This window comes from Paralichthys olivaceus, chromosome 12 (assembly GCF_024713975.1).
Source record: "Paralichthys olivaceus isolate ysfri-2021 chromosome 12, ASM2471397v2, whole genome shotgun sequence".
Classification (NCBI taxonomy): Eukaryota; Metazoa; Chordata; class Actinopteri; order Pleuronectiformes; family Paralichthyidae; genus Paralichthys; species Paralichthys olivaceus.
Genome location: NC_091104.1, coordinates 2,791,913 through 2,818,579, shown reverse-complemented (window position 1 = coordinate 2,818,579; position 26,667 = coordinate 2,791,913). Strand labels below are relative to the sequence as shown.

Here is a 26,667-nt window from a genome sequence, read left to right as displayed (position 1 = left end):
TGAGTGAGTGAGTGAGTGTGAGTGAGTGAGAGTGTGAGTGAGTGAGAGTGTGAGTGAGTGAGAGAGTGAGTGAGAGTGTGAGTGAGTGAGAGTGTGAGTGAGAGAGTGAGAGTGTGAGTGTGAGTGAGTGAGAGTGTGAGTGTGTGAGTGAGTGAGAGTGTGAGTGTGAGTGAGTGAGTGAGAGTGTGAGTGTGAGTGAGTGTGTGAGAGAGTGAGTGAGTGTGTGAGTGAGTGAGTGAGTGTGAGTGAGTGAGAGTGTGAGTGAGAGTGTGAGTGAGAGTGAGTGAGAGTGTGAGTGAGAGAGTGTGAGTGAGTGAGTGAGTGAGAGTGTGAGTGAGTGAGTGTGAGTGAGTGAGAGTGTGAGTGAGTGAGAGTGTGAGTGAGTGAGAGAGTGAGTGAGAGTGTGAGTGAGAGTGAGTGAGAGTGTGAGTGAGAGAGTGAGTGAGAGTGTGAGTGAGAGTGAGTGAGAGTGTGAGTGAGAGAGTGAGTGAGTGAGTGTGTGAGTGAGAGAGTGAGTGTGTGTGAGTGAGAGTGAGTGAGTGAGTGAGAGTGTGAGTGAGAGAGTGAGTGAGTGTGAGTGAGTAAGTGAGTGTGTGAGTGTGTGAGTGAGAGAGTGAGAGAGTGAGTGTGAGTGAGTGAGTGAGTGTGTGAGTGAGAGAGTGAGTGAGAGTGTGAGTGAGTGTGTGTGTGTGAGTGAGCGTGTGTGTGTGAGTGAGTGTGTGAGTGAGAGAGTGAGTGAGAGAGTGAGTGAGTTTGTGAGTGAGAGTGTGAGTGAGTGAGAGTGTGAATGAGTGAGTGAGTGAGAGTGTGAGTGAGTGAGTGAGTGAGAGTGTGAGTGAGAGTGTGAGTGAGTGAGTGAGAGTGTGAGTGTGAGTGAGTGAGTGAGAGTGTGAGTGAGAGAGTGAGTGAGAGTGTGAGTGAGTGAGAGTGTGAGTGAGTGAGTGTGAGTGTGAGTGTGAGTGAGTGAGTGAGAGTGTGAGTGAGAGAGTGAGTGAGAGTGTGAGTGAGTGAGTGAGAGTGTGAGTGAGAGTGTGAGTGAGTGAGAGTGTGAGTGAGTGAGTGAGTGAGAGTGTGAGTGCGTGAGAATGTGAGAGTGTGAATGAGTGAGTGAGTGAGAGTGTGAGTGAGTGAGTGAGTGAGAGTGTGAGTGAGAGTGTGAGTGAGTGAGTGAGAGTGTGAGTGTGAGTGTGAGTGAGTGAGTGAGAGTGTGAGTGAGAGAGTGAGTGAGAGTGTGAGTGAGTGAGTGAGAGAGTGTGAGTGAGAGTGTGAGTGAGTGAGAGTGTGAGTGAGTGAGTGAGTGAGAGTGTGAGTGCGTGAGAATGTGAGAGTGTGAGTGAGTGAGAGTGAGTGAGTGAGTGAGTGAGTGAGAGAGTGAGTGTGAGAGTGAGTGAGAGTGAGAGTGAGAGTGAGAGTGTGAGTGTGAGTGAGTGTGTGTGTGTGAGTGAGTGTGTGAGTGAGTGAGCGTGTGTGTGTGTGAGTGAGTGAGTGTGTGTGTGTGAGTGAGTGTGTGAGTGAGTGAGTGTGTGTGTGTGAGTGAGTGTGTCAGTGAGTGAGAGTGTGAGTGAGTGAGTGAGTGTGAGTGAGAGTGAGAGTGAGAGTGTGTGTGTGAGTGAGTGTGTGTGTGTGAGTGAGTGTGTGTGTGTGAGTGAGTGTGTGAGTGAGTGAGCGTGTGTGAGTGAGTGAGTGAGTGAGAGTGAGAGTGTGAGTGTGAGTGAGTGAGCGTGTGTGCAGCATGGAGCCTGCTTGTCAAACTGACGCAGAGTCAGGAAGGTTTCTGATCAGCCTGACGTGTGTTTGTTCCGTAGTTTCATGTGATGTGATTAGTTTTGGTTCCACATTGTAATTTAGGGACTTAAACATTTTGTCTGACAAACGTACATCCTGTCGTCATGGCCCACGTGGGCGTCGTCTACCTATATTGGTCTCTGATTGGTTTGTAGTTGGCGTCTGATGTGGGCATGTTGTCAGTTGGGGGGGAAGTAGTTTTTCTTTTTGAATGGGGAAATGAATTAAGAGCTTTGGTTGCCGTGGTAACATGACGTATCACTGCTAGAATCAGCACCTTCAAGTGCAGTACTCCACAGTACCACAGTACCACAGTACTCCACAGTACTCCACAGTACTGCAGTTCTCCACAGTACCACAGTACTGCAGTACTCCACAGTATTCTACAGTACTACAGTACTCCACAGTATTCTACAGTACTCCACAGTAGTACAGTACTAGACAGTACTCCAGTACTACAGTGCACCACAGTACTCCGTAGTACTCTACAGTACTCCATACCTCGTGGTTTAAACATTATATCGTCGGAGGTGAAGACTGCAGCTGCTTCCTCTTCCTGTGATTGGTCCAAAAGTCCAAACTATCCAACAAACTGTTTTCACTGTGAACCAACAGAACCAGGTTCAGTTTGATCCAGACCCAGAACTCCTCTTCTGGTCTGAGGAACCGTTCACAGCTAGAGTTCAGGTTCAGACTGAACTGAAGAGTCAGAAGGTCTGAAACAAACACCATGTTCAAGTCTTACATTTCTTTCAGATTGAAGTTACTGGTTTTCCTCCTCGAGGGCCATGTCACCTCAGTTATTTGCCTAATGTCTCAATTACCATGGTAACAACCAGATGTCCTGCCCATTTGGAATGATTTATAAAAAACGTGTGAACATGTACATTTCTGAGATGGACTTTGATGTGGTGGAGTGTGGTGGACTGTTGATGACTATGGTGTACTCTGGTGAATCTCCAGTGAGATTCAGGTTTGAGGTTTGATCTGGATTTACAAAAAAAAAACTAAAACACTCAGACTGCTCCTCCTCCCCCTGAGCAGAATCTGTCATGATGTCATCCTGCCATCAGCTGATTGGTTGGAGGTACTGCTGCTGACCAATAGGAATTCAGTGTGAAGTCACCCGTTGATGTCATTGATCTGTTATTGATCAGAATAAGTTACAATAAGGCTTTGATCCAGCAGCAGAGAACACAACAAGAAGTCAGAAAACTTTATTCCCACTTAAATGAGTTCAAAAAACATTTGGAAAATTTCACTTATTTCAAATGTATTTTTAATAAATAACATTAAAACAGTGAAACACAAAAAGAAGAAGAAGAAGACGATTACAAGTTTCCCCTGAATCATATTTCACAGAAGTCAACAGCTTTCATGTTTTCTTAAAATGATGGATCATTTCCTGTGGTAGCTCCTCCCACAGCCACTGACGTCACTGTTCCAACAAATGTTTTTTTTGTGCAGTCCAACTTTTTTCAGCGTCGAACCAGAAGCATTGTGGTCAGCGTCCTTTTCATGCTGTTCACTGTTTGGCTCCAAACTGGATGTGGAAGTGAAACTGATCACATCATAGCTGTCATGATCAATACGATCATCTAGTAGTGTTATACGTTTCTCTGAGGTACAAAGTCTTGATTATTGATTAATTATCAGATCACAAACAGTTTATCAATAAAACTGATCTAAGGAAACTTTGGAGTCAAATTAAAACCAGGGTCAGGTTAAAACCTCGTAACTCCAGGTTTGACGAGCGTAATGCTCACATGTGCACGTTAATCAGACACTTTGTGCTGGTGACATTATCATAATGATAGCAACCAATCAGTTTCCGTTTGGGACAAACAACCAAGCTGAGTGTCGTCTGTCATGGCCGACTCAGTTTAGCTTCTGCCAAGTTTGGTTTGAGTGGTTTATGTTCGAGAGAGCGATCAATAACCAATCGTCATTTATTATAATCATGGTTGCATCTGATTGTGGTAGTGGATCCTGATCGTGGACTATGATCACAACAAGACTTCTAAAAAATAAAATATGTCTTCTCACTTCTACCATCACTGACAGTAACTCCTCAGTTCATTTACTTTCCATGATATGACAAACAGTTTCTTCTAATGTGGTAAATCTGTTGTGTTGATGTCTTCAGTTCATCAGCATCTATTGTCCTCGTGTCCTGGAGACGGATCCTCACATGTGACTCTGAGCTTCAGTTACTGCTCAGAAAGTGTCTCTGTAGTTTGACTCTTGTTGAGTTCAGGACAGAGGACGTTGCTGCTTGTTGACATCAATGAGACAAACTGGGATATGTGAATATATGCAAATACAATGTGATTACATTTGATCATTTATCAATAATCTCTCCTTCAATCTGATGTCAGGACCTGTATTTACATGAATGTGATCTGATTGGCTCGACGCATTGGAAGTGACCTTTACCTGGAGATACGAGATTTTATGAATCAGTATTTACATCATCAACAAGCCATCCAATCACAGCAGTCCTGAGGTGTTGTTGTGCATATGACAATAATCCCTTGAATCGTGTTCACAGTCTCCATGGTGACAGACGACGTCACCGCCAGCTGTGGGGCAGGAGGAGGGGGGGCAGCGTGCTGATCTGATCCGGGCCGAACCGGGCCAAGCACCGCAGAGCCTGCAGCAGGAGGGGGGGCGGGGCCACACCGCGCAGCCATCCAAACACTTCATTTCCCAGCAGGCTTTGCCAGCGCTGTGGCTCCTCCTGCAGGCAGCGCGGCGGCGACGCGTTGGGCAGAAACAGCAACAGCAGCTCGAGGCAGCGCTGCGCGTCACTTCGCTGCGCGTCGCTTCGCTGCGCGTCGCAGGAGACGAGCACCTGCAGCGCGACATCGAGTCCGTGAGGCCGCGCGCCGTGAACGAGCAGCAGCAGCAGACAGTCAGCGCGCGACAGCTCTACCGCGAGTTGCACCGCACTCTTGCCCGCGTCCGTGACGTGCACGCAGCTGCCGCATCCGTCCAGGAGCTCTCGCCGCTCCGCCTGCGTGCCGCAACGCTTTAGCGTCTCCACCATCGCGCTGAGGATCGACACGCGGTCGTAACGCACCGCCACGCTCAGGTGCGGTGTGCCGCTGCGGCGGCGGCAGCAGAAATTGCATCGCGGTGCATAGAGCGCGCTCACCGAGAACCTGTTGAGCAGGTAACGTGCGTAGTCCCGGTGGTCGTGCACGAGTGCGTACAACAGAGCCTCCGACGGCATGAAGGCGCGAGCGCGTCCGTCTTCCCAGCTGAACACGTCCATGCTGCGCGTGTCCTCCAGCCGCCACACCGGCTGCCGCTCCCGCACCGCGCGGTAGAACGAGAACGCGCTCCGCTCGCACTGACGCTCAGACGGAGACACGAGGTCCTGAGAGGACAGAAGCCAGGGCATCCTGAGACCAGGTCCTGGATCAGGGTCCAAGTACCAGGTCCTGGATCAGGGTCTAAACACCAGGTCCTGGATCAGGGTCCAAGTACCAGGTCCTGGATCAGGGTCTAAACACCAGGTCCTGGATAAGGGTTAGAGTCCAAAACCGAAACAGACTGACCCAAAAGCTGGGTCAGTCTGTTTATATTGCCCCCCCGCCCCCCCCCCCCAGCTCCATCTCCAGCTCCATGTGTGGATGTTTGTTTTGAGGGAGGGGGCGGGGCGGCGGGGGGGTGGAGCGAGTGTCTGACATAGTTCACATAGTAAACATGAGACAGTTTCTATAAACAGAAAACATCAGACTATCGATTATTGGTCATGTTGATCATCAGAGTCCAACACGTAGGATCTGTGTGTGTGTGTTTGTGTGTCTCTACTATGTGTGTGTGTGTTTGTCTCTATGTGTGTGTGTGTGTGTCTCTATGTGTGTGTGTTTGTGTGTCTCTACTATGTGTGTGTGTTTGTCTCTATGTGTGTGTCTGTGTGTGTCTCTACTATGTGTGTGTTTCTATATATGTGTGTGTGTGTATAATATATTAATAAAAAAGTTTTCATACTAAAGGATAAAATAAGGAAACAATCAATAAATAAAAAGAAAGTGATAACAATGAAGTATACTAAGAAAATCAACGAAATAAAAACATGGGGGGTCTCTGATCAATTGATTGATGTCATGGCTGAACTAACTGAACTAATAATTAATCAGTAGATTGACTCATGTGTTTTTATTTCACACACACACACACACACACACACACACACACACACACACACACACACACACACACACACACACACGCACACACATTGTTTAGTGCCAGTGACTCCAGTCTGAGTTCCGGTCTTAGTCCTGATCTGGTCTCGTCCGGACCCGGAAGTGTTGTGGCTCAATGTGACGCTTCGCTTTATCTACAGTCTATGATCTGAACGTTTAGCTTTAGCTTCTGTTAGCTTCATGACACGGAACGTTCCGGCCTCACAGTCTGTGTTTCACACGGACCCCTCCGCTGTCCGGACCGGACTTTGAGCTCTGGGGCTCGTTAGCCGGATCCGTTCAGTCAGCTGAGTAGCTAAGCTAATAGGCTAACTGGTTAGCTTGAGTAAGCTATAGATATTAGCCGCCTCCGTGCTGCTCATGCCGGCGATGCTGGAGAGAAACCCGGAGGCTCAGGGGAAGAGGAGAGGCAGAGCCCCGGCGAGCGGTGGCAGCAGCGGCCCCGGAGCAGCAGGAAACCCCAGCGGGAAGAGTCTGTCCGGTAATGGAACCAGCACTAACAGCTGTTGGGAAGAAGGAAGTTCAGGATCCAGTAGCGACGAAGAGCATGGTGGGTAGCCTCGGTCACGGCAGTGCTGTTGTGTACTGCGTGTACTCCGAATACTACTACTGAGTACTGTTGTGTACCGTGTGTGCAGGTGGAGGAGGGATGCGGGTCGGACCGCAGTACCAGGCCGTGGTTCAAGAGTTTGACCCGGGTAAGAGACAACAGGCAGCTCGTTAGTGGTAGCCTCGAACAATGTGAGCTCTAAACGACATGATCCTGGTTCCAATTTTCAGTTTTAATTCTCTGATCCTGGTTCTATTTCTCTGATCCTGGTTCCACCTCTCTGATCCTGGTTCAAATTCTATGATCCTGGATCCACTTTTCTGATAATGGTTCCACCTCTCTGATCCTGGTTCCCTGATCCTGGTTCCCTGATCCTGGTTCCACTTTTCTGATCTTTGTTCTATTTCTCTGAACCTGATTCCATCTCTCTGATCCTGGTTCCACTTTTCTGATCCTGGTTCCACTTTTCTGATCCTTGTTCCACTTTTCTGATCTTGGTTCTAATTCTCTGATCTTGGTTCTAATTGTCTGATCTTGGTTCTAATTGTCTGATCTTGGTTCCACTTTTCTGATCCTGGCTCTAATTCTCTGATCCTGGTTCCACTTTTCTCATCCTGGTTCTAATTCTCTGATCTTGGTTCCACTTTCTGATCCTGGTTCTAATTCTCTGCTCCTGGTTCCACGTGTGTTGACCATGTCAGGTCTGTTTATAACAGATCTCTCTGATTGTTGTTTTGCTGATACCGTCCATTCAGGGATCAGCCCTTATCAGCCGGTACACCAGATCAGCTGTTGCACCTGTGTCAGGTAGTGGAGTCGGAGTATTAGGAACACCTCTGAATGTGTGGCAGAGAGAAGAGTATGGAGCTAAATCTAAGTCAGAACAAACGAAACATGTTTCACAAACAAAAACACTACTTGTCTCTAATAAACGATGCTTCAGAAACAAATGGCCACAGGTGATGAAGAGGATGTAGCTGATGATGCTGTTATTTATCGTGTGTGTGTGTGTGTGTGCGTGTGCGTGCGTGCGTGCGTGCGTGTGTGTGTTTTTGCGCGCGTGTCAGACGTGGCTCAGGCGGCTCAGCTCAGAGAAAACCCCGGGATGTTGGTTTGGATTCCAAGCAGCTGTCTGAACCAGACTCAGTGTAAGAAACTACTCTCAAATAAACAGTTAAAATATAAAACACAAAATATAAATTATTAACGTGTGGATGGTTTTTAATGCAGTGGACGAATACATCGCCATCGCCAAAGAGAAACACGGCTACAACATGGAGCAGGTAAAGTTTTCTACTTTGACTCTGTTGGTGTGAATCAAACCTTCAGTCAGAACCAGTACAACTTGTTTTCAGGCGTTGGGGATGCTCTTCTGGCACAAACACAACGTTGAGAAATCTCTGGCTGATTTGCCAAACTTCACTCCGTTTCCTGACGAGTGGACGGTGGAGGACAGAGTCCTATTTGAACAGGCCTTCAGTTTTCATGGCAAGAGCTTCCACCGCATCCAGCAGATGGTACGTCAGCAGTTAGAGCAGTTTATTGCAATATTTATTTTATGTAGAATATATACCTGCTTTTAATGTGTGATGTATGTTGTGTGTTTTATGTTTTTAGTGTGTAGCTTTTTATGCTAATGTTAACATTTGTGAAGTGTCCTTGAGTACTTTGGAAAGAGCTCTTTTAATAAAATGTATTATTTTATTGTATTGTATTATACCTGTTCAGATACTGAGACCAGCGTCATCTTTAATCTCTTTATTCTTTGTGTGAAGTTACCGGACAAGTCAATGGCCAGTCTGGTTCGGTTTTATTACTCATGGAAGAAAAGTCGCAGTAAAACCAGTCTGATGGATCGACAGACCAGAAAACACAAGAGAGAGAGAGACAACAGGTGAGCTGACAGCTGCACCAATCACTGCACAGGATACAGATCTGAAACCTGGATCCTGTGCTGTGATTGGTGGATTCAACTGTGAACGTTTTGTGTTTCAGTGATGATGAAGAGGCTCACAGAAATAATCTGAGTGACTCTGAGTTAGACCGAAATAAAGAGGACAAGAGGGAGGTGAGATTGTTTCCTGACTGTTTATTTAATGTTTACTGACTTTATTTAAGGTTTACTGACTTTATTTAAAGTTTACTGACTTTATTTAATGTTTACTGACTTTATTTAAAGTTTATTGACTGTTTATATAATGTTTACTGACTTTATTTAATCTTTACTGACTGTTTCTTTAATGGTTACTGACTTTATTTAAAGTTTATTGACTGTTTATTTAAAGTTTACTGACTTTATTTAAAGTTTACTGACTTTATTTAATGTTTACTGACTGTTTATTTAATGTTTACTGACTTTATTTAATGTTTATTGACTTTATTTAAAGTTTACTGACTGTTTATTTGATGTTTACTGACTTTATTTAATGTTTACTGACTGTTAATTTAATGGTTACTGACTTTATTTAATGGTTACTGACTGTTTATGTAATGTTTACTGGATGTTTATTTAATGTTTACTGACTGTTTATTTAATGTTTACTGACTGTTTATTTAATGGTTACTGACTTTATTTAATGTTTACTGACTTTATTTAATGTTTACTGACTGTTTATTTAATGTTTATTTAATGTTTACTGACTGTTTATTTAATGTTTACTGGATGTTTATTTAATGTTTACTGACTGTTTATTTAATGTTTACTGACTGTTTATTTAATGTTTACTGACTGTTTATTTAATGTTTACTGACTGTTTATTTAATGTTTACTGACTGTTTATTTAATGTTTACTGACTGTTTATTTAATGTTTACTGACTGTTTATTTAATGTTTACTGACTGTTTATTTAATGTTTATTTAATGTTTACTGACTGTTTATTTAATGTTTATTTAATGTTTACTGACTGTTGTATACTGCTTGTTTGCTTGCTGGTTGTTGTTTACTGACTGTTCACTGTGTAACTGATTTCAGGTCAGTTGTGGATCAGAGGTCAAAACATCTGCTGGACTGAAGGTACCTGTCTCACCTCCCCTGTCTCAGGTGACGGTTACCCGTCTGTCTCTCAGTCAAGTCACCTGTCTGTCTCTCAGTCAGGTGACGGTGACCCGTCTGTCTCTCAGTCAAGTCACCTGTCTGTCTCTCAGTCAAGTCACCTGTCTGTCTCTCAGTCAAGTCACCCGTCTGTCTCTCAGTCAGGTGACAGTAAACCATCTGTCTTGTAGTCAGCTGACCTGTCTGTCTCCCAGTCAGGTGACGGTGACCCGTCTGTCTCTCAGTCAGGTCACCTGTCTGTCTCTCAGTCAGGTTATGGTGACCCGTCTGTCTCTCAGTCAGGTCACCCGTCTGTCTCTCAGTCAGGTGTGAAGGCCTCTCAGCGGATGAAGAAACGTCCCCCTAGAGGAATGTTCCTGAACCAACAGGATGTTGTCTCTCTGTCGTCTTCATCTCCTCAGGGACTCATCAGACACCTGGAAGGTCAGCTGGTGTCCATCAAGAGACAGGTCTGTTTACCTAGCTCCTCACCTGACTCCCTCTCTTCTCACCTGTCGCGCTCTCTCCTTACCTGTCTGTCTCTCTGGGTTTCAGATTCAGACCATCAAACAGACCAACAGTGCTCTAAAGGACAAAATCAGTTCAGGAGTGGACGAGTTCAGACAACCTGAGGTAACCATAGCAACATGCTGCGACTGGATGATTAAATCATGACCTTCAGAGGTCAAAGGTTATGGAGGTGATTCCAGTTCTATGTGTATTTGTTGCAGGTGAATCAGAAGTTGAACAGTCGTTGGACGACAGAGGAGCAGCTGCTCGCTGTACAAGGTAACATCTGGACCACCTGAGTCTCACCTGTGTTCAAAGCTAACCCTAACCCCTCAGTGACGCCATCTCTCGTCCAATTCCATGCAGCCATCAGGAAGTACGGACGAGACTTCCAGGCCATCTCAGATGTGATTGGTAACAAGTCGGTGGTTCAGGTGAAGAACTTCCTGGTGAACTACAGACGGAGGTTTAACCTGGACGAGGTTCTTCAGGAGTGGGAGGCAGAACATGGTGTGGAGGGGGAAGACGGAGAAGACGGAGAAGAAGGAGGAGACGAGGGAGATGGAGGAGAGGAGGAGAAGATGGAGGTGTGTCCCTCTGAGGAGAAGGAGGTTACTGCCAAGGATACAAAGGAGGTAGGGAGCACTTATTTATGGAAACTACATATCCCACAATCCTCTCTGCCCCCCCCCCCCTTTTGTCTGCAATGTGACTCTACTGTGTCTCTAAAGGGTCTTTAATGTGTCTTTACTGTCCTGCAGGACTCGTCCTTTCCAGTTGACCCCCACAAGCCCCTGGCGTCCTGAGACCCTCTGATCCCACCTCTCTTTCATGATGTCATCATTTTATTTTGTCTACATGTTATTGATCAGGTTTGAACTGTCACCTGATATAATGCTTTCTCTGGACCTGTGTGTGTGTGTGTGTGTGTGTGTGTGTGTGTGTGTGTGTGTGTGTGTGTGTGTGTGTGTGTGTGTGTGTGTGTGTGTGTGTGTGTGTGTGTGTGTGTGTGTGTGTGTGTGTGTTGGATGATGTCACTCAGGTATCGTCGTCCTATTTTATGATTTTAGAATTTTTATTTTAAAGGAAACAATAAAACCAAAGTTGATCAATAAACACGTTTGTCTTCTCTTCATGTGACGCTAACAAACGACAAAAACATTGAATTAAAATACAATACTTGAGTAAACGTACTCAGTTACTCTCATTCACTGGATAACAACACTGTTCATTCCAGTTTCTGTTTGTATATTTACTTAAACAGCACCTTGCAAAATGAAGTTTCAAAGAAAAGATTTTGTACCTGCAGCCTGTGACAAACGGCGCCCCCTGGTGGTCTGATTGTCTGGATCCTGATCATGGTGTCAGCTGATGGTGGACCGTGATCTCAACAAGCCTTGTTGATATACAACATGTCTCCTCACATCTTCCATCACTGACAGTAGCTCCTCAGTTCACGTGTCTGCTCCTTCATCTCTATCAGACATGTTCTTATGAAGAAATCCTTTAAACATTAGTTACAAACTGTTTCTTCTAATCTTCTAACATCAAGTGGTAAATATTGTTAGTGTGACTGAGGTTTCTATGTTTCTCAGAATAAGGATCAGGGTTTGTTGGGTTTACACATACAAGGGATTTGCTGGGGTGTGTTTGTGCAAGTATTAATATAAAAAATTATAAAGATAGGAAACAAAATTAAAATAAATAAATATAAGCACCAGAGAGGGGATTGTGTAATACGTTGTCAAACTCTAGAGAATGTTCAAGTGTCCTGTTGATAAGGTATTTTGTTGTTGAGGGTGAAGAACAGAGCAGCCAGTAACAAACAGCGCCCCCCGGTGGTCTGGTTCCGGGCAGCTGGGGGATTTCCTGGGCGGAAGCTGTGGAGGGGGTTTCCAGTGTGATCGGACTAGTCCTCCCGCTGGATCTGAACCGGATCACACACACACGCACACGCACAGAACTGAACTCGAACCTCGAACCTAAAACATGTGGCGCTCACGCGAGGCCCGGAGGCTCCGCGGCAGCGGCAGCGGCGGGTCGACGGTTTGAATCCTGGAGAGAGTCCACCGAGCCGAGGAGCTGCTGAGCTGAGATTCATGTGAGTCCCACAGCAGAACATCTGAAGAACATCTGAAGAACATCTGTAGAACATCTGTAGAACATGTTCGTGTGTGTTAACGGCTCCAAAACCCAGGCGCAGAAACACGAAGCTAAAGAAGCTAACAGTTAGCATCAGTCAGTGTTTACATCAGCACAGAGACAGAGACAGAAAGACAGGTACAGAGAGAGAGAGAGACAGAGAGACAGACAGAGAGAGACAGAGAGAGACAGGTACAGAGACAAACAGACAGAGAAAGAGAGAGACAGGTACAGAGAGAGAGAGAGACAGAAAGAGAGCGAGACAGGTACAGACAGACAGACAGACAGACAGACAGACAGAGGCTGTGTGTTCGTTTTTCATCTAAATCAAAATCATGACTTAAATGAGAGAGAATTTAAATCAGTGATTTCATTCAATAATCTACTGATTGTCTTCGTGTTGTATTGATCGACCCATTGATTGATTATTGATTAATGGACTGATCAAGTGAAAAAATGAATACAAGTAAAAATGAAATAGAATAAAAACCATTCATCTACTTTTAACTTAAAGTCTGCGATTGTGACACTTGTTTCTTCCAGAGCTATGACTGAATATTGGCATGGAGATTTATATGATTGACACCCATTTCTAAATGAGACTCCACGTTCTGTCTCAGCACATGTTTGACGTTAGCCTGCGAGTGAGAAATAAAATCAGAAGAAAATATCAATAACTGTGTCTGTACGGATAAATCTGGTTTGTGTTTACGAGGACAAAATTATGTATAAACAGAATCTGGGTATTTGATGTGTCATATGACAATATTTCTGTGTTGGCACAACTGAGAGAGAGAAAGACGTCAGGATGCAGACAGATTTTACCCATTTAAAAAAACATCATGTGTTGATCAATGTTTATGTTGGTGTCGGTGGCCACAAAAAAATCAACGTGTGGACGCTGAGGAGACTAACAATATTCAGATGAAATTTGAAAATGCAGCGGGTCAGTGAAAGAAAAAGTCGAAACCATTGCAGCCTTGTTTTGCCATAATAGCAGCATCATAAAGTAAAACTACAAATGTACATAATCATCTTCAACATGATCACAAACTGCTAAATGACGAAGGTGTCAAGGCCAAGAAAACGTCTCCTCAACAGATACGAACAACGGCTCAGAAACAATCATAGTTTGTTTTTGAAGTTCAATGAGTGCAACAAATATTCAGTTTCACAAAAAAGTTGTGCCATACGACCAATTTCTTCACTGTTGAATTATAGATTTGTGATCTGTTAAGTGTAGAGTTTGTAAGTAACAGTTTGTACCATGATTGATAATCTTGAACTTTGGCTCCATCTAGTGGAAAATAGTTGGGACAGAATTTGTTGCAGGACAGCAAAACCTCAAAATTCCCTATGCAGCCACGGACACTGTTATAATCATATATACTCACAACTTTCACAATGGGTCATCATCGTTGTCTGAAGGAAGTTTGACATGGATATGATCAACCTGCTTTGAGAATAAAATGAGAATGAAAACATGTCATATCTGTTGCCATGACAAAAACTGAATATTGGCATGTACATGTTCGGGAAGATTGGACAATTTACATGAAAACTACAGCAACTTCCTTTTTCATGGCAAAGCATTGTTTTCAAAATGACTGATCATGAAGGTCTTGAGGCTTTTACGACCAAGTTCATGGTGGATGTGGTAAACCTGCTCGGTAAAGCAGTCAAAATTTAGGATGTCACTTTAGGACCAAGGCGATGCAAAAATTCTAAAAATGTCATGGTATTTTCTTTTCTAGTACCGAACTATACCACTGTTGCATGATGGTTGCCACCGCTGCTTTGGGTTCTTGGGACCCGTTCAGTGCTTTGACTTTGCTTTGCACTTGTTTGGTTACTCTGGAGTTTATGAGATGCGTATTTAAACAGAGCAGCAGAGACAAGCAGGTGTGTGTGTATGTAGCCTCTGCTATTTTCTTACAGCCATTGAGTAATACCTGATAAAGGGCTGAGCGATATACATGTTGATATAAACCAAATCACTGTTTCTGTCTGCTTCAGATTGTAAAAGATTAGTGGTGTTACCTCTTTGTGGGAACGTGCTTTCGACACAATTTGCACGATGCTCTGCTTCTTGTCAGACTTTAAATATCCAAAATATCTCCACAGTACTGAGTTCCTTGGAACCTTCTTTTCAACAATGTCCTTGTCTTTTGAGTCAGTGTCCGTTGTCATCATCGGTAACTCTGTCGCTCCAGTTTTCATTAACATTTTCTGTCTCCGTTCCTCTTTTATCTCCCACTCCTGACGTATGGGTGTGCACGGCGGCAGGAGCTCAAACATTAGCACGTGTGCTGCTGCTACGCTCTGTGTGCGTCAACCTAACCTGATGTAGCTGTGACTCTTTTACAGTCACATGATTGGTTCGGCGCGGCTCTATTCTTTTTATCATTGACTACTGGTGTTGTCTGTCAAAACAACAATGTAATGAGTTCTGTCATAGTTGTAGCGACATGCCTTATATTTCTATCGAGGAAAAGTTGTTGGCATCTACATGTTTTCAGGCTAACGCTAACCCTTATTTATTTCTATGAGAATTACAACTTACTTTTTCATGGTGATAAAAACATGAGCTCACACGAGGTACAAAACACCTTAAGATTAGTCTGAACAAACATGAAGTCAATCTGACTAATTCTTCACAAGCAGTTTGTGAAAGTACGACACCTCCAAATGGAAATAAGCAAAATTAATATTATTAATTAATAATATTAATTACAAAAACAATTGATCTCTACAAAAACCATTGAACTTCAGTGCTCAGGCTCTAATAAACAAGTCATGTGTAAGAAAAGCCATGAATTGACCTGCAGGTTGACGTCCTTCTGGGCTTTTATTTTGTAGTTTGAAAGTGTCTGTTGTCAGGATCCAGGTCAAAGGTCACGTCGACGAGTGTGTTTGTTCATTTTATTCCTGATGCTTCAGTTTGTTTTCAGCGAATTCTCGATGAATCAGATCTGCTTTGAATCATACCCCCTCTCGTCCCCCAGGTCATGTCAGCAGGGAAGAGTGCTGACGGGAGGGAGGTGCAGATTCCCCTCCAGCAGGTGGCGCCCTCTGTGGCTGCCTCCCTCGCTGTGGTCTCTCCCCTCACCCCACCCTCTCACCGCCCAGCCAATCCCTGGCCCCCCAGCGACCCTGCTGCTTCTCATGGTAGAAGATATTTTCAGAATAAATGTTTAATAGATCTACAGTGGGCAGTGAAGCAGCAGGTGAGTGAACTCAGGTGTGTCTCTGTGCTCAGGTGTCGCTGCAGGTTTCCTGCCTCTTCATGAAGGATTCAGAGATCACTTTGTAGAAACTCCAGAAGCCAAATACTGCTGCGAGGTGTGCAGGCTGGTCCTATGTCAGCCTCGCCAGACCGAGTGTGGACACCGCTTCTGTCAGAGCTGCATCAACCGCATCCTAAGGTGAGTCAGAAACAGGTGGAGATCTCATCACTCATTCACTTCACACTCTGGTGCTGGTCTACAGGGTTGTGAGGGAACCCTGGTCAACCTACCACCTGACCGTCGCCAAGATCCACGAATTGTTCTCTGTGAGATAAAATGTTTTTTTACTTTATCAATGATTTCTCAATGTTTAAAGAGTTTAAAAAAAGCCCTGATTCAGATCCACACCAACATTAAATGAGTTTTTCTCTGAAATCCTTCCACCAAGGAATCTGCCCGCTAGTTTTTTTGCATAGTCCTGCTAACTGCCGGACTGACAGACTATACAAAAATAACTGCTGGAGGGGGTTGATGAAGTGTTTGAGTCCACAAAACACTTCTGGAGCCTCAGGGGTAAACTTTGTTAGAGCATAATCCAAAACAACTGAAGTCTTTTGTCAGTCCTTCAGATGTAATAAAACTACGGAAAAACTATTACATGCCGCACAGACAAGTTTTAATTCTAAAAGTCCACTGATATCTTCCGACGAGGTGCATTCAGGGACCGTTGGAAATGCTAAGTCCGATAGCTTAGCCACTTCTGGTGGACTATTAGGCTTAAAACTTGATGGAAATGACCTCATTTCCAGTTGAATTTGAATGTCGTGGCTTGGAGACACTTAATGACACCACAGGAGCAGGATGGAGGCATGTTATGTTTTTTCTGTTGTTTTTATTACGTCTGAAGATAAGTAGCCCTTCAATTGTATTGGATTCTGCTCTAACAGTGTTTACCCCTGAGACTCCAAAAGTGTTTTTGTGGACTCAAACACTTCACACATCCCCCATCGGCATAGTGGTTAGTAATTAATAAGTGAATTTTCGTTTCTGGGGGAACTAACCCTTTAAATTCAGATCATTTACCAACTGATATAGCGGTTCCTCCTCTGACCAGCAGGTGTCAGGTGTTTGTCTCCTGCTGACTCAGTAACTTTATGTCCTCTGTTCTCCGGCAGTCAGCCAAACCCGGTGTGTCCAGCTGACATGGAGCCGCTGTTTAAAGACAAGGTGGGCTGGAAGTGACATCACAACACGCATCATATTGTCATTAACTCTTCATTGATTATGGATCAGTTGTTGAACATCTTGTGGTTTGTGTTGAAGATCTTTAGAGACGTTTGCTGCCAGCGGGAAATCATGGCTCTGAAGGTTTACTGTCGCAGTGAAGCCAATGGATGTCAAGAACAGATGAGTCTGCACCAGATACCTGTGAGAACATATTCATGAAATGGCTTAAATCTTACCTCACAGACAGGACTCTGTGTCAGCATTGGGGAAGCTAGGTCCTCCTCCTCTAGGCTGCATTGTGGGGTTCCTCAGGGCTCTGTCCGATTCTGTTCATTATCTACATGGCACCCCTTAGTGACCTCATAAGATCCCACAACATCAGTTCTCATTTGATGCAGAGGACACTCAAGTCTACTTCAGTTGTAACCCCAGTAACTTAAATTCAATCTCTTCACTTCTAAACTGTTTCTTCAGCTGAACCTAAAAAAGACAGAAATACTCCTCATATACCAAACTCACAAACATTCTCTCTGCCAAAAACCTAGAAACAGTCATTCATGCATTTACATCAACACGGTTAAACACCCACAAAATCTCTCTCGCTCATCCAAAATGCAGCCACCTGGATTTAAACAGATACCAGAAAACATGAACATATCACACCCATTCTTGCATCTCTGCACTGGCTCCCCATTAGATTTAGAGTGGATTTTAAAATTGTACTTATCACTTTATAAGCCCTGAATGGTCTGGCTCCAAGCTACATTACTGACCTTTTAACTACATATATACTGTCATGAACCCTGAGATCCTAAAATGCTGCCCTCTTCGTTGTTCCAAAGTCCAGGCTTATTAAAGGTGACAGAGCATTTGCCGTTCATGCCTCCAGACTTGGAACAACCTGCCTGAGGAGATCAGGATGGGGAAATGTACTCCTCGTTTAAGTCTATTCTTAAAATGCACTTGTATAGACTAGCCTTCCTGATCCTCTCTTAATGTTTTATTTATGTATTTATTTATTTTGTTTTTGCTTGTTCTACTCGACTGATACTGTTCTTGTGATTACACTTTTATGATTCCTGTGGTTTTTATCATGTAAAGCTCAGTTTAAACCCTGTTTTGGAAAGGTGCTGTATAAATCAAGTTCTTATTATTCTTATTATTAATAATAATATTATGTGGTAACAGAGTCTGTGTGGATACATCAGTTCAGGTCAAATATCCTGATTCTGTTCCAACGACCAGGATTTCTATAAAAGTTACAACATATCTCTGTGTTTCTCACCTGTCTGTCTGTCTGTGTAGGACCACCTAAATGTGTGTCCATTCTTTGAGGTTCCCTGTCCATTGGGTAAATGCAAAGAGCGAATGATGAGGAAAGAGATTCCCGACCACCTGAGCTGGAAATGTAAACACAGAGAGACCACCTGCGACTTCTGCACCACCAAGATGCCTCTGACTGACCTGCAGGTAGTCTTCACTTCCAAGAGATCTGCACCATTTTTCCTAGGAACTAGTTGCAGACATCAGAGTATAGTCGCAGTGTTCTGGGGAGTCTGCTGACCTCTGGAGGTTCTCACAGTTCTAGAACCTGAAGTGTTCTGTGTGATCAGGAAATGGTTTCAGATTCAATTTGTCTGTTTTCAGAAACACAAAGAGACGGTGTGTCCAGTGTTCCCAGTGTCCTGTCCAAACCACTGCTCCTCCTCCTCCCTGCCCCGGAGTGAGGTACTGACCCGCTTCATTCTCCACTGTCCAGAAAACTGGATTACCTCAGTTTAATGTAGTTGTTCCATCTGTTTTACCTATCGCAAGCAGGATTGGTTGGTTGATTGATTGATGGATTGTTTTGGCATTTCAGCTGTCCAGTCACCAACATGACTGTCCTAAAGCTCAAGTGATTTGCCAGTTCCACCGTTATGGCTGCACCTTCAAGGTAACTATTCGTCACACATGTTCTCAAATTGCAAGACAATAAACTATCAATAAACAATCATTCTAATATAATGATAAGTAATGATATGAATGATTAAGTACAGTAAGAATACTTTAAAAATAATGTATAAACACTGTTTGTTTATGCTACAGGGTCTGAACCAGGAAATGAGGCAACATGAGTCGACCTGTGCAGCTGAGCACCTGAGGATGATGGCCAATAGGAGCTCCTCATTAGAGAACAAGGTAACCATAGCAACCAGTCGCAGGTCACAGAATGTGCATTCTGTGGCTCATGTTTGTGTGTGTATGCAGGTGGAGGAGGTCAAAGGTGAGCTGTTGGAGCGATATAAAGTTCTTCCTGCTCTCAGCAGTCGTCTGTCAGACCTGGAGAACCAGAACGACGAGCTGAGGGACAAGAACCGACAAATGGAGCAGAAGTTCTCCACCATGCAGGTACTGATGCCATGTGTTCTGTGGACTGGAGGTCAAAGGTTACAACCCAACGGTTGATATGATGAAGTGATTTTGTAGATGTGGTAAATGATTGATTTAGAATCTGGGTGCTGGCTGATGAGTTAGAGTGACGGTGCCGTGACCGGTTTTATTTTTTTTAATGTGGGCGGAACAGTAGAAACTGGAGCTGGAGCTTTAAGATTAGCCGTATGATTGGTTCTTCATTGGTTTCTCTTCCATCAGAAACTCATGAGTTCTCACTCAGAGAAGCTGCTAGAGGTGGAGCTGGAGCTTCGTTCTCTGCGTCTCCTCAGAGAGGAGGTGGAGAACCTGAGAGGAACATTGGAGAGTGTTCGGGTGAGGCTGACTGCTCTGGAACAAGGACGCAGTGGAACCGGACCCTCTACGCACACTCTGGGTCAGAACACGTACAGGGTACTGGGGACACACACACTGTTGATTAATAACCCAATAATCAATATCCACCTCTCTGCAGCACCCCTGGAGACTCAGCTTAATCGACACGACGACATGCTAAGTGTCCACGAGATCCGATTGGCTGACATGGACCTGCGTTTCCAGGTGTTGGAGACGGCGAGCTACAACGGGACTCTGATCTGGAAGATTCGCGACTACAAGAGACGGAAACAGGAAGCTGTGGCAGCAAAGACACTGTCGCTGTATTCACAGCCGTTTTATACAGGATACTTTGGATATAAGATGTGTGCCCGAGTCTACCTGAATGGAGACGGCATGGGCAAAGGGACACACCTGTCGCTGTTCTTTGTGGTAATGAGGGGCGAGTACGATGCCCTGCTGCCCTGGCCCTTCAAACAGAAAGTACATATCACTTCCTTTCTCGTGTCTGACTGATTGATGGTGACAGCCCTGTACATCCAACTGTTGTGTCGTCTGTCTTCCTGTCAGGTGACTCTGATGCTGATGGACCAGGGTCCATCCAGGAAACACCTGGGCGACGCCTTCAAACCGGATCCAAACAGCAGCAGCTTCCGACGCCCTGCTGCAGAGATGAACATCGCCTCCGGGTGTCCTCTGTTTGTGTCTCAGAGTGTCCTGGAGACAGGCAGCTACATTAAAGACGATACCATCTTCATCAAGGTGGGGAGATGCCTCCTACTACTTGTAATTGATTGATTAACAGACAGCTTAATTTCTGTATTGATTGATTTCTAGGTTACCGTGGATACGTCTGACCTACCTGACCCTTGATGTTGCGACCCTTCTGACCGCGTTGGTCTGAGGTTAACTCACTAGTTCATGTCCAAAGAACAAAGGATGATGGGAAGGATCAGTGACACAGACAGAACAGAAGAAGGCAGGAATACAGGAAGCAGCCAATTAGAGTCAACTATACACAGACCAGAGGGATTGGCTGATCCGGTGTTTGAATGGATCAGTGTTGCCACGACGTCGCAGCGGTGACGTCACTCAGAGCCAACATGGCTGCTGCAGCCAGGACATTGTTGTAGCTCGTTATTGATGCTATGCATCAAGCTTTACTTTCTGTTTATTACCTGTTTAACAAGGCATGCTGGGAAATTCACCACTGCCACAGAGGAGCTCTGAAACCCAGATCAGATGAGTAGAGACCAGTAAATCCACTAAAGAGTCTGTTCAGAGGAGGATTGATTATTGATTATTGACGTCTTGTGAAGTGGGTGTTGATGAATCTTCAGTTTTCTTCCTGTTGTCAGTAGAAAAAATAAAAACAATAGAAACAATAGAAACCAGAACAGGTGCGTTCATTCACGACTTTACCTACAGGTGGAAACATTTTGACAATTGAACTCTGATCTGAAACTAACCCTAAATATTAAGAGGAGCGGAATGATGTGATTCCACTAGAAACCAGTAGGGGGTGCTCAGCTGTTGCAGCTCCTCTGTGGTCTCTGAGTTTCTCAGCTTCGACAGAATTCATTGATTCATTTGCACAGTTTGAATGTTTGTTAACGTGTGACAATAAAATAAAGTGACAACGAAAATCCCTCTGATTGGATATCTTACCTTGTCTTATCTCACCTTATCTTATCTTACCATACCTCATCTTATCTCACCTTATCTTACCTTACCATACTTCATATTATCTTACCTTACCATACCTCACCTTATCTTACCTTACCATACCTCATCTTATCTTATCTTACCTTACCATACCTCATCTTATCTCATCTTATCTTACCTTACCATACCTCATCTTATCTCACTTACCTCACCTTATCTTATCTTACCATACCTCACCTTATCTTACCTTACCATACCTCATCTTATCTTATCTTACCTTACCATACATCATATTATCTTACCTTACCATACCTCATCTTATCTCACCTTATCTTACCTTACCATACCTCATCTTATCTTACCTTATCTTACCTTACCATACTTCATATTATCTTACCTTACCATACCTCATCTTATCTTATCTTACCTTACCTTACCATACATCATATTATCTTACCTTACCATACCTCATCTTATCTCACCTTATCTTACCTTACCATACCTCATCTTATCTTACCTTATCTTACCTTACCATACCTCATCTTATCTTACCTTATCTTACCTTACCATACCTCATCTTATCTTACCTTATCTTACCTTATCTTACCTTACCATACTTCATATTATCTTACCTTATTTTACCTTACCATACCTCATCTTATCTTACCTCATCTTACCTTACCATACCTCATCTTATCTTACCTTATCTTACCTTACCATACCTCATCTTATCTTACCTCATCTTACCTTACCATACCTCATCTTATCTTACCTTATTTTACCTTACCATACTTCATCTTATCTTACCTTATCTTACCTTACCATACCTCATCTTATCTTACCTTATCTTACCTTACCATACCTCATCTTATCTTACCTTATCTTACCTTACCATACTTCATATTATCTTACCTTATTTTACCTTACCATACCTCATCTTATCTTACCTCATCTTACCTTACCATACCTCATCTTATCTCACCTTATTTTACCTTACCATACCTCATCTTATCTTACCTCATCTTACCTTACCATACCTCATCTTATCTTATCTTACCTTACCATACCTCATCTTATCTTACCTTATCTTACCTTACTATACTTCATATTATCTTACATGTTATTGTTTTATTATGTCATCTTAGGAATACATCTTGGAGTTTTAAAAGATGAATGAAGACATTTTTACCACACTCCAGCACAGTAGGTGGCGGTAATGCACCTTAATTCTAGCTGCCACTCGATTATAAAAGAAGGAGAAGAATGCGGAAGCGGTAACAACTTTAGAAACAACAGTAACATTTTTATCTGCGTGATTTTTCTTATTTAACCACCGGATCCGGATTTTCCTCTTCGACAGAACCGAGACTGTTCAGCGCCACTCGGTGAGTTTAACGTTGTTAGAACCAGCGCTGGTAGATTCGGTGGAGCTGCGGCTCAGCTAACAGGCTAACTAGCTAACAGGCTAACTAGCTAACAGGCTAACTAGCTAACAGGCTAACTACTGTTGATCTCTGGGAAGTTTGAGGGTTTAATAAGACTCACATGTAACCAGGGTCATCAACCTCATTCACCCGGGTTAATGATGACCAGGGTTAAAGATGGCCAGGGTTAATGATGACCAGGGTTAAAGATGACCCGAGTTAATGATGACCAGGGTTAATGATGACCAGGGTTAAAGATGACCCGAGTTAATGATGACCAGGGTTAATGATGACCCGAGTTAATGATGACCAGGGTTAATGATGACCAGGGTTAAAGATGACCCGAGTTAATGATGACCAGGGTTAATGATGACCCGAGTTAATGATGACCAGGGTTAATGATGACCAGGGTTAAAGATGACCCGAGTTAATGATGACCAGGGTTAATGATGACCAGGGTTAATGATGACCAGGGTTAAAGATGACCAGGGTTAATGATGACCAGGGTTAATCATGACCCGAGTTAATCATGACCCGGGTTAAAGATGACCCGAGTTAATGATGACCAGGGTTAAAGATGACCCGAGTTAATGATGACCAGGGTTAATAATGACCAGGGTTAAAGATGACCCAGGTTAATGATGACCCAGGTTAATGATGACCAGGGTTAATGATGACCAGGGTTAAAGATGACCCAGGTTAATGATGACCAGGGTTAATGATGACCAGGGTTAAAGATGACCCGAGTTAATCATGACCCGGGTTAAAGATGACCCGAGTTAATGATGACCCGGGTTAATGATGACCCAGGTTAATGATGACCAGGGTTAAAGATGACCCGAGTTAATGATGACCAGGGTTAATGATGACCAGGGTTAAAGATGACCCGAGTTAATCATGACCCGAGTTAATCATGACCTGGGTTAAAGATGACCCGAGTTAATGATGACCCGGGTTAATGATGACCCAGGTTAATGATGACCTGGGTTAACGATGACCCGGGTTCGTCAGATTTTTAATGTAAACTCAATCCAAAATACATGTGTTCTTATGTTAGATTCACTGTGTTGAAACTACAAATATAAAATAATATCAATAAATACAATGTGTAATATATATGACATATTATCAATACAAATTGTGTATAGACGCAGCAGATTTTCATGGAGTCGTGTTGGACACATGGTCAGAACAAAAAGGAGAAATAAGGATGAATTATTACTGTAAAGAAAACAATTCTGGAGTGATCATCAGCATCAGCTTTGGAAAACTTTATTTAAAACAGATTTGGATTAGGGCTGCACGATATTCGGAAAACGTGATGTATTAAATGTTGTTTAATATCGCGATGACGATATAACTTGCGATAAATAAACACACAGTCCACTGACGCAGAGATCACAGGAAGCTCCACAGCCAGGACAGGGCCCACACCCGGCTGCAGCGCCAAGTCAGGTTCAGACACAAGGGAGCCATGCAGAGCTCGACTAGGTCCTATTACAGTGTTTATTTGGGGTCTTTTCATACATGTTTGGACCATGAAACGTCTTTTTTCACAGTTTTTAGTGGCTCAGTCAGTAATTTACTGCTCTTCTCTGTGTCTTTGTTGTTTATGCTGTGCACTATGTCAAACCAAACGGAGCGTCATCATCAGAGAGAGAGCAGTGTTGATATTGTGGCGAGTGCGTGAGAGAATGATGAGCTGAAAGAGCGAGAGATGCATACACTCTCAGCAGTGAAGTGTGTCTGCGTGTGTGCGCTGTTACTTCCCTCAGATTCTGAGACCAGAAATAAGCTTCATAATACTTTTATATGCTCTTCTATGTAAATTAAAAAAATAAAAAAACTATTTATTGCACATGTCTGTACTGCTGGAACACAAGAATTTCCCCTCGGGATGAATAAAGTATGTATATCTATCTATCTATCTATATAATCAGCAGCTTGTATTGATGAATCTGACCCGGGACAAACGTGATCACCAAGTTTCCACACTAGATTTTAGTCGGAGGAGGTGGAGCGAGATTTGACGGAGCCGTGTCGCCCTCTTAAAATTTCTGAAATCTCGCACATGTTGATAACGTGATGAAACTAGATTTGCGATAAATCGTGCAGCCCAAGTTTGGATTATATCACACAGTGGTACATTCACGTCCACGTCCACATCACAAACATTTCTTATTTTGTGCTGGATTGAAAGAAAGGGGAACTTCTCTGACTGTTCTCTTCACTCCTCTCTGATTGGTCAGATGCTGGATACTCTTTGCTGAGGTCAGTAATACTTTGTTTTTCTTTCTCTTCTCAGATTAAATGTTTCTCCTGAAGACTTTTCTTCTGTGTGAATCTGCATCTGTGCAGCGTCTCAGACTGTTTTCTACCAACACCTTACCTGTTCTCACTGTCTTTACCAAGGTAACATGTTATATCATCATTGTATATCACTGACCTATGTCCTGTATTGATAATGTGTCACTAATGTAGGTCCTGTTTATAATCAATTATATATCACTGATGGACTGTATGTAATCAGCCTTAATTAACAGAGTTAATTAAATGACATGAACGTGCATGAAGTTCTCTCTCTATCTGTTTCTCACGTTTCTCAGATTAAAGAGAGAAAACACAGCAGCTGAAATGATGAGTTCAGACTATAACTGGGCGATTCATTGAATTTCAATTACAATTATATAAATTATTATGAAAACAAAGTAATCGACAAAAAAGGTTATCATCCTGCGTTTGGTTTTGTACTCAACTATGCCAGGACACTCGTGGCCCGCTGCTACTGATTTATTGCCACTGCTGCTTCAGGATTGCGGAAGACGCACGTTATAGGCATGGTATCGAACTACCCTGCTGCATGTCCACACTCCCACGCTGATCTGCGCTCACTTTAAACATGACAGTGATGACACCACACTAATCAGAAGTTAGGACCCGTTCAGGACTTGAAGTTTTCTCTGTGTTTTGTTGATTCAGCAGTTCACCTGCTACACAACACAAGACATAACATGGCTCACAGAGACAGGACACTAGACTTAAAGTGCCCGGAACAATCCATTCCGAACTGATGCATGATCTGACACCATCGATTAATACTAGAATAAATGTGATCGTCAGTTTCCAGACAGGACATTTATTCCCTGCTCACTCAGTGTGAAACTATAATCTGTTAACATGTTATTTGTCTTTAAAGTTCATTAAATGCTTGATGTTTCCAAATTTAATGAGTAATACTGTTAAATAATCGTGATTAGGATTTTTGTCATCATCGAGCAGTCCTAGGTCAGACTGTCTGCATGGACCAAAGTAAACAGGCGGTACATAGCGCTTCTCACACCAAGCTTGAGATCTCTTATGTTATGTTGTAATACGTTATCTGTAAAAAGTTTATTATGAAATTAAAATATGGGGGGTCGCCACAGTCTATAAAATTAATGGGAAACACTGATTTATCATCAATATATCAAATGTTACTTGTATAATCCATATTCACAGTTAGTCTCACCGATTTTCACAAGGTGCAACATCCTCCCAACAAGAGAAAATATACAAAACAACCTTTAACAGGGAAAAAAAAAGTCATAATCAGAGGTGACATCACTTCCTGTCCCAGGACAGATTAACAATATTTACAAGATTGATGTGAAAAGACATAGTGTACGATATATCGATATCAATGTATCACTAGTTATATAACCTATAGTTGTGTCTGTCTTTAGGATCCATGTTCTCTCTGCGATGAAGCGAAAGAAGAGCTGGAACCGTTCAAACACAGAGTAAGCCAAACATACGTCCAATGACATGTCTGACATGTTGTCACAAACATGTGACTAGCATGTCGTACTACAACATATATCAGACCATGAGAAATGTGTCTGTGACTGAAACATTGATAAATCTGGGACATATTGTTCAGTGTGTCGCTTGTTGATCTTGTCAGTGTCACTGTTGATGGTCTTTGTTGTCATGACAACTGTGATGGGATGAAACAGTGATGTCTACTGCTGCTAACAGACACTCTGATCCTGGTATAGTTGTTGTAACAACAACATCAGAGGACATGCTTATGTACTGCTGACATAGCGATGAGGAGTTTCTGCATGTTTAACATGCTACATGTGATGTCTCTGTCTGTCC

General features: G+C 43.3%; 4 protein-coding genes across 9 annotated transcripts in view; 3 read left to right on the top strand and 1 right to left on the bottom strand.

Annotated features, from left to right (window-relative positions):
* Positions 1-2,987: 2,987 nt before the first annotated feature.
* ankrd9 (ankyrin repeat domain 9) lies at positions 2,988-5,415 on the bottom strand. The gene has a single exon (XM_020106916.2). The coding sequence runs from the start codon at positions 5,189-5,191 to the stop codon at positions 4,358-4,360; it is 834 nt and encodes a 277-aa protein (XP_019962475.1). The 5' UTR covers positions 5,192-5,415; the 3' UTR covers positions 2,988-4,357.
* Positions 5,416-6,007: 592 nt separating this feature from the next.
* On the top strand, positions 6,008-11,210 carry rcor1 (REST corepressor 1). 2 transcript variants are annotated; one of them, XM_069535159.1, is made up of 13 exons: positions 6,008-6,552; positions 6,641-6,700; positions 7,620-7,700; positions 7,783-7,835; positions 7,908-8,069; positions 8,328-8,446; positions 8,548-8,620; positions 9,525-9,566; positions 9,908-10,054; positions 10,140-10,217; positions 10,316-10,373; positions 10,461-10,729; positions 10,856-11,210. In XM_069535159.1, the coding sequence occupies exons 1-13, from the start codon at positions 6,363-6,365 to the stop codon at positions 10,898-10,900; spliced, it is 1,377 nt and encodes a 458-aa protein (XP_069391260.1). In that variant the 5' UTR covers positions 6,008-6,362; the 3' UTR covers positions 10,901-11,210. The 2 variants fall into 2 exon arrangements, with proteins under 2 accessions (XP_069391260.1, XP_069391259.1); XM_069535158.1 differs by having other exon boundaries at positions 9,884-10,054.
* Positions 11,211-11,945: 735 nt separating this feature from the next.
* Positions 11,946-21,084, top strand: traf3 (TNF receptor-associated factor 3). 2 transcript variants are annotated; one of them, XM_020106919.2, is made up of 14 exons: positions 11,946-12,195; positions 15,242-15,404; positions 15,496-15,661; positions 16,639-16,690; positions 16,787-16,891; positions 17,996-18,160; positions 18,338-18,418; positions 18,552-18,626; positions 18,779-18,871; positions 18,941-19,081; positions 19,325-19,499; positions 19,578-19,921; positions 20,009-20,200; positions 20,276-21,084. In XM_020106919.2, exons 2-14 carry the CDS (start codon positions 15,245-15,247, stop codon positions 20,309-20,311), a joined length of 1,785 nt encoding a protein of 594 aa, XP_019962478.1. In that variant the 5' UTR covers positions 11,946-12,195; positions 15,242-15,244; the 3' UTR covers positions 20,312-21,084. The 2 variants fall into 2 exon arrangements, with proteins under 2 accessions (XP_019962478.1, XP_069391257.1); XM_069535156.1 differs by having other exon boundaries at positions 11,952-12,195; positions 19,325-19,921.
* Positions 21,085-22,328: 1,244 nt separating this feature from the next.
* The window catches only part of mipol1 (mirror-image polydactyly 1), a 34,363-nt gene continuing 30,024 nt past the window's right edge, over positions 22,329-26,667 (top strand). For 2 of the 4 annotated variants that reach the window (XR_011244645.1, XM_069535154.1), the window contains exon 1: positions 22,329-22,488. The gene's annotated coding sequence lies outside the window, so the exon portion shown is untranslated. The remainder of the gene's footprint in view (positions 22,489-26,667) is intronic. The other 2 variants (XM_069535155.1, XR_011244646.1) reach the window with 2 other exon arrangements.

Bases quoted from the DNA above. Each gene is read 5' to 3' on its own strand.
- ankrd9 (XM_020106916.2), bottom strand. From the start codon at position 5,191: ATGCCCTGGCTTCTGTCCTCTCAGGACCTCGTGTCTCCGTCTGAGCGT.
- rcor1 (XM_069535158.1), top strand. From the start codon at position 6,363: ATGCCGGCGATGCTGGAGAGAAACCCGGAGGCTCAGGGGAAGAGGAGA. The intron at 7,701-7,782 runs GTAAGAAACTAC...TTTTTAATGCAG, and splicing joins CTGTCTGAACCAGACTCAGT to TGGACGAATACATCGCCATC. The intron at 10,374-10,460 runs GTAACATCTGGA...AATTCCATGCAG, and splicing joins GCAGCTGCTCGCTGTACAAG to CCATCAGGAAGTACGGACGA.
- traf3 (XM_069535156.1), top strand. From the start codon at position 15,245: ATGTCAGCAGGGAAGAGTGCTGACGGGAGGGAGGTGCAGATTCCCCTC. The intron at 18,627-18,778 runs GTAACTATTCGT...TTTATGCTACAG, and splicing joins GTTATGGCTGCACCTTCAAG to GGTCTGAACCAGGAAATGAG. The intron at 18,872-18,940 runs GTAACCATAGCA...GTGTGTATGCAG, and splicing joins GCTCCTCATTAGAGAACAAG to GTGGAGGAGGTCAAAGGTGA.